Genomic DNA, 12,432 nt, shown 5'->3' with positions numbered 1-12,432 from the left:
TTCCTTAGTGAACCTGAGGCAACATGTTATGTTGCAACATCTAATCTGGATGGGGAGACAAACCTAAAAATACGGCAGGTAAAGACACCTTTTTAAATCCTGATTTTATGCTTAAGCTCACAATGTCAAGTTTTGTCAGGTGCCAATTATTTATTTTTCATGAAGAAAAGTATCTCACTACTCTGGTGTAGATGTAATGAGTCCTCAGCAGTTATTTACAGGGTACTTTAAAAAAAACAAGTAGGAACTAGGTAAGAAAAAAGTGTCCTATAAAATTCAGGTCATAAAGGATAACATACCTTTGAGCATGCTGTTTTGAGGATATTTTTGTTAGTGCTTTGGTAATATAACTATCTTCATGATAAATATCATCATTATTAATCTAAATGAGCTCTGAGTGATCTTATATAACACTGCTTTTTAAACTATCATTTGAATTTCAGAGTAACTTGTGATTATGAATGGAAGGAGATAGTTTTCCAATTAACTTCCTATTAATGGAAAAAAGACATTGATCTTTAAGATCATTGCGTCTTGGGTGCCTGACTGGCTCAGTCAGTTGAGTGTCCAACTCTTGGTTTTGGCCCAGGTCATGATCCCAGGGTTGTAGGATTGAGCCCCGTGTCGGGATCTGTGAGGAGTGTGGAGCCTACTTAAGATTCCGTATCCTTCTCCCCTGTTCATGTGCTCTCTCTCTTCCTCTTAAAAAATAAAAAAAATAAATAAATAAAATAATTGAGTCTTTGCTTTATCACTTGGCTTCAGAAAGGAAGCCCCTGATTTGACATTTGAATATTTACATGTCTGCTAATCTTTTTTGCAAACTTTAGTGTGATTGAAAGTGAAAAATATGTATTTAGGATTTATTAAAGTAGTACATCATCTTTGTAAAAATAGTACAAACAGTACAGAAACCTAGGCAGTCTATTAAGCCTTCTCTATCTTCTAAATCCCACCTTTATCCCCAGTACTAATTGTTGTGATAGTTTGGTGGTACCTTCTTGAATTTTAAAAATGCAATTATAGACTTCTGTTTCAGGAGAAATGAAGTAGACATGTTTTCTTCTATTTTCCTGCTAAGTACAACTAAAAAGTTTGGACATTATGTAGAAAACAATTATAAGGAGACATTGAAAGTGTTATTGAAAAACATTGAAAGAGTGACAGAAGAAGGTAGATTGTGGGACCTTAGAACCCATGGAACAACATGGTGGTGAGTTCCCTGGGTTTTCCTTTTGCCTTGTATATACCAGGTTTGGGACTGAAGAAACCAAAAACCCAGAAAAACCAATGGACACAGACCCAAAAAAGGATGGTCCAACAAAAGCCTCCTTTCTCTAGTCAAAGGACTGGGAAAAGGGCAGAGAGTAAGACAGAAACTTTGACAACGGCCACTCTACCCCAGCCAGACACGGAGTGAAAATATGGTCCCATTCCCACCTCTGCCAGCAAAGGTTGAATGTAGAGCCTTGACTTCCACCGTTACCATCCTGAAATGAGGCACCCAACTCCACCACAAAGATGATGTCAGAGAAACCAAGTAGGAAGCTAAGACTTTGCTTTTGTAATAAGGGTGGCAGTAAGGCCCTCTCCTCTTTCCACAGTGTCAGTGGAGACGACATGGACATCAGTAATAAGGTGTTCCAATCTCTTCAATGATGGAAGCGACAGGGCAGCCAGAACTCCCACTCCTGTCCAGCTGTAACAAGGGGCCTCCCCATTTGGCTGTCAACAGAGGCCAAGTGTGCAACTTGTCCTTCTACCCCCATCTTGCAGTAATGAGGCAACACCTGCTTCCTCTGTCAGAGTGGTGTCAAAGGAAGCCACCTAACACAGAAAGCTTAAATGATGTCCAGATCTTATAATACCCCAAATGTCCAGATTCCAATAAAAAGTCACTTATTATGCCAAAAACCAGGAGGATCTCAAACTCATTGAAAAGACGACAGCTAATGCCAACACCAAGATAACGAGATGTTAGAATTATCTGGAAGCGATTTTAAAGGATCCATTGGGAAAAAAAAAACTCCAATGAGCAACTACAAACATTCTTGAAACAAATAGGAACATATAAAAAGTCTCAGCGAAGAAACAAAATCTCAGCAAAGAAATAGACGACCCAATGGAAATTTTAGAACTGAAAAGTACAAAAAGTACTTAAGGCATTAAAAACTCTCAAGTGATGAACTCAACAGCAGAATAGAAGGGACAGAGGAAAGAATCCATGAACTGAAAGATAAAGCAATAGAAGTTGCCCAGCTTGAATAACAGAGATAATAGGCTGAGAAAAAAAATGAACAGAGCCTCAGAGACCTGTGGGAATATAACCGAAGAGCTCACATTCGTGACATGAGCTACTGGAAGGGGAAAAGAGGGTGGAGCTGAAAAACTATCAGAAGAAACAGTGGCTAAAACTTCACAAATTTGCCAAAAAAAACGTAAACAAACTATAAATTTAAGCTGAGTGAACCAAAAAGGATAAACCCAAAGAAATCCATACAAAGACACATTATAATCAAACTTCTGAAAACAAAAAATATTTTAAAGTAGTTGAGAGAAGAAAGATACTCCCTATAGGGGAAAGACCATTTGTATAAAAGCAGATCTCTTATTAAGACCCATGGAGGTCAGGGGAGCCTGGGTGGCCCAGTCGGTTAGGCATCTGACTTTGGCTCAGGTCGTGATCTCGTGGTCCGTGAGTTTGAGCCCCGCGTTGGGCTCTATGCTGACAGCTCAGAGCCTGGAGCCTGCTTCCGATTCTGTGTCTCCCTCTCTCTTTCTGCCCCTCCCCCACTCATGCTCTGTCTCTGTCTCTCTCTCTCTAAAATAAACATTAAAAAAATTTAAAAAAGACCCATGGAGGTCAGAAGGAAGTGGCATAACATTTAAAAAATGCTGATAGGGAAGAACTGTCAGTCCAGAATCATGTATGGAGCAAAAATATTTTTCAGGAATGAAGAGAGAATTAAAACATTCCCGATTGAAGGAAAAAAATAACAGAGTTTGTTGCCACAAGACGTACTGTAAAGAATGGCTAAAGGAAGGAAGGAAACCATAAAAAAGGAACATAAGAAACAAGGAATAAAGAATATGATAAGCAAAAATAAGGCCAAATACAATACGCTTCTTTGCTCTTCAGCTTTCTAAATTATGTTTGATGGTTGAAACAAAAATTATAAAGTTATCTGATGTGGTTGTAAATGTATGAAAGAAAGTCTATAAGGTATGTAACAGAGGAGGGTAAAGAGACATAAAAGGAAGCAAGCCTTCTATATTTTGTTTAAACTTGTAAGATGACACAAACTGTGAGAAGTTATACATAAATAATGTAATGCCTGGAATAACCACTACAATAGTTATACACTGAGGAATATACTAAAAAACAATCAAATCAAAATGAAATTCTAAAAAAATGTTCAAGTAACCCAAAGGAAAGCAGGAGAAAGAAAAAACAATAAAGCAAAATCAGAAAAAAACAAACAAAATCAATACTTACATTAAATGCCCTGAAATATTGGATTAGAATATTATCTAATGGATTAAAAGCATGATCCAAGCATATGCTGGATGATATAAGTTTTCTATACAAAACTCACTTTAATTATAATGGTATAGGCAGGTTAAAAGTAAAAGATAGAAAAAGATATGTCATGTAAAGATAAAATAAGTCAGGAGTGGCTTTATTAATAGCATATCAAGTAGACATCAGAGCAAACGAAACTGCCAGAGATAGAAGGGAACATTTTTTATTATGTAATGACAAGAGAGTCGATCCACCAATAAGACATAGCAGTGTTAATGTGTATGCATCAAAATACAGAGCTGCAAATATGTGAAGCTAAAATTGCTAGAACTTAAAGGATAAATATGCATATCCACATTTTTAGTAGGAGACTTCAGCAACCCCGTCTCATTAATTGACAGAACAACCAGACAGAGAATTCTCAAAGATACAGAACTAAATGCCATCAACCAACAGGATCTATTTGATATTTATACAGCATTCAACAATACCCAACAAAAGAAAGACATACTCTTTTTGGTGCTCAAAGAACGTACACCAAGATACAGAATACCTGTGTCATCAAACAAGCCTCATAAAAATGAAAAAAATTGAAGCCACGGAGAACGTGTTCTTCACCCATGGGAGAATAAAGCTAGAAATTGTGGCAAACATAACAGAAAAACCTACAAACACTTAAAAAGATAAATTGAATAGCCTGATAACTTCTAAGGAAATTGAATTCATAATTTAAAAATGCCCCCAAAAGAAATCTCAAGGCCCTGGTGGTTTCAGTGGAATATCCTAACAAACATGCAATGAAAAATGAACATCAATTATCTATAGTCTCCTCCAGAAAACAGAAAAGGAGGAAACACTTCCCAATTCATTTTGTGAAGCTGTTATTATTACCCTGATACCCAAACCAGACAAAGACAGTGGAAAAAAAAAAAAGTTTCAATATCCCTCAAGGGTACAGACACCAAAATTCTTTAAATGTACTAGTAAATAGAATTCAGAAATATAGGAAAAGAAATATAAAGGTTTATTCCACATATTCAAGGTGCATTTAATAATTGGAAATCCATCCATGTAATCCACCATTTTAGGCTAAAGAAGAAAAATCATATGGTAATATCAATAAATGCAGGAAAAGCATCTGACAAAATTGAATGTCAATGAGAAAAATTAGAGAAATGTAGGAATAGAGGGGAACATTCTCAACATGGTACAGAACATCTACAAAAACTTAGAGCTACTATTAAAATATATGCAATGAAATGTAAGTGGTAAAAGACTAAATGCATCCCCCCACCCCCCATTCCAGATGGGAACAAGGCAAGGTTTTCTGCTGACATTACTCTTACTCACGTAGCACTGGAAGCAGTAGAAAGTGCAGTAAAGAGGCATACATTTTGGAAGGGAAGTAATAAGACTGTATTTGATTTTGACATAGTTGTCTACATAAAAAAGTTGTCTACCTAGATTTCCAAGGAATCTAAAATAAAATGAAATAATGTGTTTTTGGCAAGGATGCAGGATACCAGATAAACACAAAACACTTTCATTTCTGTATAGTGGCAATAAACCTGTGGACCCTGAAATTTAAAAATACAATACCATTTATAAGCACTCAAAATGTGAATTAGGTATAAATCTAACAATATAGACAGGATCTGTATGCTGAAAATTTCATTACAATGTTGATGAAAGAAATTAAAGAAGATCTAGGTAAATGGAGAGATAAACAATGTTCATGGATTGGACGGCTCAACACAGTAAGGGATACTAATTCTCCCCAAATTGACATACCAATTTAATGGAACTCGTAGGAAAATCCCAGCAAGATCTTTTGTAGATATGGATGAGGTTATCCTGAAATATTTACAGAAAGGCAAATGAACTATAATAACTAAAACAATTTCGAGAAAGCAGCATAAAATGGAAGGAATAAGATTTCAAGACATTCTACGACAGTAATCAAGAGTGTGTAGTTTTGGTAAAGGGATAGACACATAGCTCAGTGCAACAGAATAGAAAACCCAGAAATAGATCCATACAAATATTCCCAAACGATTCTGTCAAAGGTGCAAAAGCAATTCTTTGGAGAAAAGGTAACATTTTCAACAAATGGTTCTGGAGCACTTGTACATTCACAGGCAAAACAAAACAAAACAATAACCTCAAATAAACCCTTGACCTAAATCACACTTTATACAAAAATTAATTAATAATTTATCATGACTTAAATGATACAACTTTTAGGGGAAAGAATTGGAAAAAAAAATCTTTAGGATCTGTAGTAGGCCAAGATTTCTCAGAATCAATGCAAAAAATGTGATCCATAAAAGGAAAAATTGATAAATTGGACCTCATCAAAATGAACAGCTTTTGCTTTTGAAGATGAAGAGACAAGCTGAAAACTAGGAGAAAATATTTGCAAACCACATGTCTGACAAAGGACTGGTATCTGGAAATACAAAGAACTCTCAAAACTACATAAACAAAACAAAACAAAACAGACAGACAAAAACAAGCAAACAAAACCTCCAAACCAATTCACTTAGAAAATGGGCAAAAGAGACAGAGACATTTCATAGAACAGGATATAAACATGGAAAATAAAGCACATGAAGACATTTTCTACATCATTAACCATTAGGGAAATGCAAATTAAAATCAGAGTCGAAGTATCACCACACACCTATCAGAATGGTCAGAATTTAAAATAGTTCCAACACCAAACGCAGGTGAGGATGTAGAGAAACTGGATTATTCATACATTGCAGGTGGGAATATAAAATGGCACAGCCACTTGGGAAAACATTTTGGCAGTTTTGTATAAAATTGAACACACAACTATTATATGACCCAGTAATTGCACTATTCCAGAGAGGCAGAAACCTATGTTCACACAAAAACCTTTATAGAGTTGCCTATAGAGGCTTTACTAGACAGTTGCCCTCTATGGGTAAGGGCTTAATTATGATATATCTACAGTTATTTTTGTTTATTTATCTTAAATCCAAACACCTTACTAAGTATTCCTACACATTTCTACAATTTTTAGGTCAAGCAGATAGGATTTTGTGGGTGATAAATTCTTTCTTTAGAAATTGGGTTATTTTTGTTTACTTTCCAATAATCATACCTAATTTCTTACCGTCCCACCCCCCCCCCATCTTATGGCAATACCCAGAAACTCTGCTAGAACCCAGTCTCTTCTTGTTCCTGACTAACATGGAAATGCTTTAACATTTTATAGTTAAGTGTGGGTGGTTGCTTTAACATTTTATAGTTAAGTGTGGGTAGTTGCATTTCATTCTGGTAAATAACTACCAACCTTGCAAAGTTTTGCTAAGAATTTTATTTTTCTAGAATGCATATTAAACTTTTTACTAATTTTCTCAGCCTCAATTGCTACAATTTTTTTCTTTTTAATGTCTTTTAATGTTTGTTTATTTTTGAGAGAAAGAGACCGAGTATGAATGGGGGAAGGGCAGAGAGAGAGAGAGAGGGAGACACAGAATCCGGAGCAGGCTCCAGGCTCTGAGCTGTCAGCACAGAGCCTGATGCGGGGCTTGAACCCACGAACCGTGAGATCATGACGTGAGCCGAAGTCAGACACTTAACCGACTGAGCCATCCAGGCACCCCTACTTTTTCTTTTTAAATTCATTAATCTATCATTCTTGAGCATCTGCTTTTGAGCTTATTGGTAATACATATTTTCTTTTTCTGAGAAATATTTGTTCATGTTGTTTATTCATCTTTCTATTGGGATATTTGTACTTTTTATTGGTTTATAGGACTTCTTTACATATTTAAACTTTTTTAAATGTTTTATTTATTTTTGAGAGAGAGCATGAGCAGGGGAGGAGCAGAGAGAGGGAGAGAGAGGATCTGAAGCAGCCTCTGCACTGACAGCGAGTCCGATGTGGGGCTTGAACTCAGGAACTGTGAGATCATGACCTGAGCTAAAGTTGGATGCTCCACTGACTGAGCCACTTGGGTTCCCCCATATTTTTTATACCAATTCTTTGTCAGTTATACGTGTCATCAAAGCCTTCTCCCAGTTGGTAACTTGCTCTCATATTTTTGTTAAGGCATCTTTTTTTTTTAACAGAAGTGCATCCCAAACTGTTTCGATGTAGGTTTCTGAGCGTCCAAACTTCTAAGACATTTGCGTGCCTGAGAATATTTGCGTTAAACTTTCACATTTGTTTGATATTTGGAAAGATATAACATTCTTAATTTAAAGGTCTTTTATTTAGATAATTAAAAAGAAAAATTCGCTTTCTTCCTGTGTCTCGTATTGCTGTTAAAAAAAGACAGATGGCAATTTGATTCTCGTTCTCCTGAAGATGATCTTCTTTTCCTCTCTGTGAAGTTGAGGTCTGCTTATTGCAATGAGACATTCTCTAGATCGGTGTTTCTCTGGGCATGCTCTCTAGACCAGCATCATCAGCGTCCTTTGGGAAATGCAAATCCTAGGTCTCCACCTCAGACCTACTGAATAAAAACAAACAAACAAACAAACAAAAACCCCTGGGGGTGAATCTCAGCAATCTGTGTTCCAACAAGACTTGCAGGTGCATCTGATGTATGTAAAAGTTTGGAGCCATTATTCTAGATCCTTGCTACTCTAAGTGTGGTCCAGATATCAGCCTCATCAGCTACAGCTATAAATGTATCAAACATGCTATGATGTTTGGTTAAAGTCACTACACTTTCAAAAATGTTATTTTCATGTAGAGATGATGAAAATTTGACTTTCCTACTACCTCTTTGAACCTTATTAAAAATATTTGCAAAATACTCATACGGCAAAATTTTCTAACAAACTTTATGTTAAAGTTTGAGGTACCTTATTTGTTGTCTGGTAAGTGCAATACATTTTGGACCCTCATTTTCATAATTTTGTTAACTACTAGGACACTGAACTTTGCCATTAAAGTTTTATATTAATTTTACTTTGACTTTATTTTACAGGCTTTGTTAGAAACAGCTGAAATGCAAACAGAACAATTGTCAAGCCTCTCTGGAAAAATAGAATGTGAAGGACCTAATCGTCATTTCAATACCTTCATTGGAACCTTGTATCTAAATGGGAAAAGGTATCGTTTTTCTCTTATTGAACATTTTTTTTAAATGGAACATAAAATATGACCATTTTTGTTCTCTCAGTTTAATAGTTTTTTCATTTTTTTACTTGATTTTGAAATACCGGAGGCATCAATATACTGTTAAAAAGGTTCTTAAATATGGGAGGAAAATGTATGGCATTTAAAAAAATTTTTTTAACGTTTATTTATTTCTGACACAGAGACAGAGCATGAGTGGGAGAGGGACAGAGAGAGAGACACAGAATCCAAAGCAGGCTCCAGGCTCTGAGCCATCAGCACAGAGCCTGACGCAGGGCTCGAACTCACAAACCGTGAGATCATGACCTGAGCCGAAGTCGGTTGCTCAACCGACTGAGCCACCCAGGCACCCCTATATGGCATTTTTAAAATTGGTATACCTGTAAATGGGCTAGAGAAGTCAGGTCTAAGTTCCCTTTGCGTAGAAGTACTTGGCACATCCCTTGGGCTATGTTAGCGGGAAGAACAAAGTTTCGAAAGTCATCCAAGAAGAGAAGTTTGATAATGATGAAGGATTTTCCCTAATTTCTGCTCCACTTCTGCTTAGCTTCCACTTAAGACTTTTATGGAAGCATTGTTTTTCATGTTTATTTATTTTTGAGAGAGAGAGAGAGAGAGAGAGAGAGAACGAACAAACACAAGTCGGGGAGGGACAGAGAGAGGGAGACGCAGAATCCGAAGCAGGCTACAGGCTCTGAGCTGTCAGCACAGAATCCAACGTGGGGCTCAAACTCAGGAACCGTGAGATCATGTCCTGAGCCTAAGCCTGATGCTCAACTGACTGAGTCACCCAGGTGCCCGGGAAGCATTTTTTTATATAGTGAGTGAGTCAGCCCACTGCCAGAGGGGAGGAGGACAGGGAAATATGGCAAACCAAGGTTGCTTTGTGTGCTCTGAATGACCACACGTAATCTTTTCTATAGAAAACCAAATTGGTAATACACAAGTATTTATTCCTCTGCCCAGTCTTCCTTGACATTAAGTTTCATAGTCACCCTAGGTATGAGAGGTATTATTTCTCTAGAACTTTTAATCAACTTACCTTTAGGTTAGTGAGAAATGGATGATAAAACCATTTGTTTCCCATGCTCCTTGTATGAAGACACATTTGTTTTTGTTGCTATTTCCCCCCAAAGTTGAACTTGACAAAAAAGAAATAAGTATAAGATGAAAGCCTAGGCTTGCTTCACTTTGTGAAAAGAAAAGAAAAAACTTTTTGGTAATGTATACATGCTCTTTATTTTTAGCCCTGTTGCAGTGGGGCCTGATCAGGTCTTGCTAAGAGGTACACAACTTAAAAATACCCAGTGGATCCTTGGCGTAGTTGTTTACACTGGATCTGAAACCAAATTCATGCAGGTAAAATGATTTGTGATGACTGTATTGCCTCTAGATTTTTCCCTTTTTTATGAGGTGAGGGGGGTTAGTATCATATATCTCTTGAATTTAGGAGGCTCATTTCTGTTTACTAACCTGAAGTTTGAAGGGAGGTCCATATTTCATTTTAGTCTACATGGCGCCCATTAGTGGTAAGACTATTTTGGCCAAAATGACATTGGAAGTTCTGTGTAAGTTATTACTCTTACATACCATTCTTCCCAATCACTGTCTTTCGAGAACCCTTTGGTTTGTCCCTTCAGGACATCCTTCAAAACACCTGTTTTGGACTAGGAATGTTTTGCACATTTCTTATCCTTAATACTTTGACAGTAAGTCCGCCCGTTATTCCATCTGCTAAAATATAACATTTGGCTTTGACTGTTGCTTGCACAAGTATCTCTTTGGCACCTGTGTAATGCCAGACACTGTGCTAAGACCGTGGGGTATAGTAGGGCACAAGGCCTGTTTCCTGCCCTCGACTTACCTGCGGTCTGTGAAGGAAGACAGTCAAGGTAACGTAATAGCCAGAGGTCACTAAGGCAGGTTAAGTGTAGGACGCTGTGTGTTTCTATAGGAGCCCCATCCAACCTGACATTGAGGCTGTTGTGGGGAAGAACGATGTAAACAAACCGAGGCCTGAAAGCTGAGTAGAGCAGATGAAAGTTTCAAGGGTGGGGGAGGTTCAGAATGAAGGCGCGGCAGGTGGGAGAGCGCTAGACCAAGACTTGCCTGTGTCCAAGGGCCATTTGGGGAGCGCTGCTCAGTGTGACTGTAGGGTAAATGGCAGAGAAAGAAGGCATGGAATGGTGACAGACTAGTCCGAGGAGAGTTGGGGCCCTTGTGACTGGGGCCCTAGGTACATTTTCTTGCAAAGCTATGACTGGTCAGTAACATTCCACTCTCTCTTTGCTTCCTGGTTTCTTGTCTCACTTTTCTTTTTCCTCTCATTCTTCCTGCCCTGGGATTGCACCCTGCAGTAGTGCGTTAATGTGTAAGTTTTCCTTACACTCTGTATACTAAAAACCCCGGACGAAGACGGCGATATAGACACGGTCTACCCACAAATAGAAGTTTGTATCTGGACAGTGAACCAAGGGCAACATAGACCCACCTAATCGTGACCTGTGATTCAGCTGTAAAATGCACAACTCTCAAACGCTACACCCTTCTGACTTCAGTTGTCTTCAAATGATCGTGTTGTTATCACTTAGTTGTATAGCTGGTGATACAACATTCAATCTCAAATTTAAATGCCTACTGTTGATTTAAGGAGCCTGTCCCATTATCTCCCCTGTGTGGCTAGTCTGTGCAGCAGCTCATGAGAAGGTGCATCCTACTATTCCACATTATTTTGTGGGTGTAAATCATTGCTTATTATACATGCTGATTGGGTCATTTCAGAATCACAAAAATCTCAAAGTGGGCCTTTTCACAACTTCAGGAAAGAAAGAACTAGTAAATGTAAATATTTCCTTACTGAAAGGTTTTAAGCACAACACGCTTAGCTCAAAACTATTCTATATTGTATAGCATTTGAAGACATTACTTACACCCGTTAAAAAAAGAGAAGGAATGACATGATTGCTTTGGAGATATTATACATAGATGTATATATTATATAAATTATAGTAAGTACACACATATGCACGGACGTTCTCTAATAATATGCTTAATGCAGTTAAAACTAGGATTTCAATTTTTATTCCTGTGCTTTGTAAAAAAGCTGAGTTATTTAGATTACTAACTCATATTTTCATAACTAATAGACTTTGAGGATTTATGCTTCCACACTTAAAAAAATGTAGGGGCACCAGTGTGGCTCAGTCATTTAAGAGTCTGACTAGTGATCTGAGCTCAGGTCTTGATCTCGGGGTTGTGAGTTCAAGCCCTATGTTGGGCTCTGCACTGGGTGTGAAACCTACTTAAAAAAATATGTAGAAATGGTAAATTTAATCTGGCAAAGTATGGTTGCAAAGTTAAATATCTATATCTGTTTATATGCTTGCTAATTATACATGTTATATACAAGAAAGTTAAATATACATTTATTTGTCAATATTTTAATAGACCTATGCAGACAATTATCAGAAATTTATGGGTAAATTTGAAATGCTAATAGAAAGTTATTATTTGAAGCTCTCCTGTATCCCTAACCCAGAGCTTTGGTGTCCCTAAAATATGTGTTAGAATAATTATTGTACTGGTAAAATCTTTAAAAAAAATTTTTTTTTAATGTTTATTTTTGAGAGAGAGAGACACAGAGCACGAGTGGGGAGGGACAGAGAAAGAGGGAGACACAGAATCTGAAGCAGCCTCCAGGCTCTGAGCTGTCAGCACAAACCCTGATGCGGGGCTCAGACCCGTGAAAACTGCAAGATCATGCATGACCTGAGCTGAAGTTGGACCC

The 12,432-nt window shown here is 37.4% G+C and overlaps 1 protein-coding gene across 10 annotated transcripts in view; it reads left to right on the top strand.

Annotated features, from left to right (window-relative positions):
- LOC102958974 (phospholipid-transporting ATPase IB-like) overlaps positions 1-12,432 on the top strand; it is a 220,089-nt gene that overhangs the window by 48,767 nt on the left and 158,890 nt on the right. For all 10 annotated transcript variants that reach the window (XR_006217562.1, XM_042985568.1, XM_042985522.1 and 7 more), the window contains 3 exons: positions 9-78; positions 8,494-8,618; positions 9,893-10,004. Coding sequence is in view for 9 of the 10 variants with exons in the window: in XM_042985568.1 (XP_042841502.1) it covers positions 9-78; positions 8,494-8,618; positions 9,893-10,004 (307 nt within the window). In the remaining variant the exon portion in view is untranslated. The remainder of the gene's footprint in view (positions 1-8; positions 79-8,493; positions 8,619-9,892; positions 10,005-12,432) is intronic.

This window comes from Panthera tigris, chromosome A1 (genome assembly GCF_018350195.1).
Source record: "Panthera tigris isolate Pti1 chromosome A1, P.tigris_Pti1_mat1.1, whole genome shotgun sequence".
Lineage (NCBI taxonomy): Eukaryota > Metazoa > Chordata > Mammalia > Carnivora > Felidae > Panthera > Panthera tigris.
Note: the sequence above shows the minus strand (reverse complement) of the source record. Positions and strands in the feature narration are given on the sequence as shown.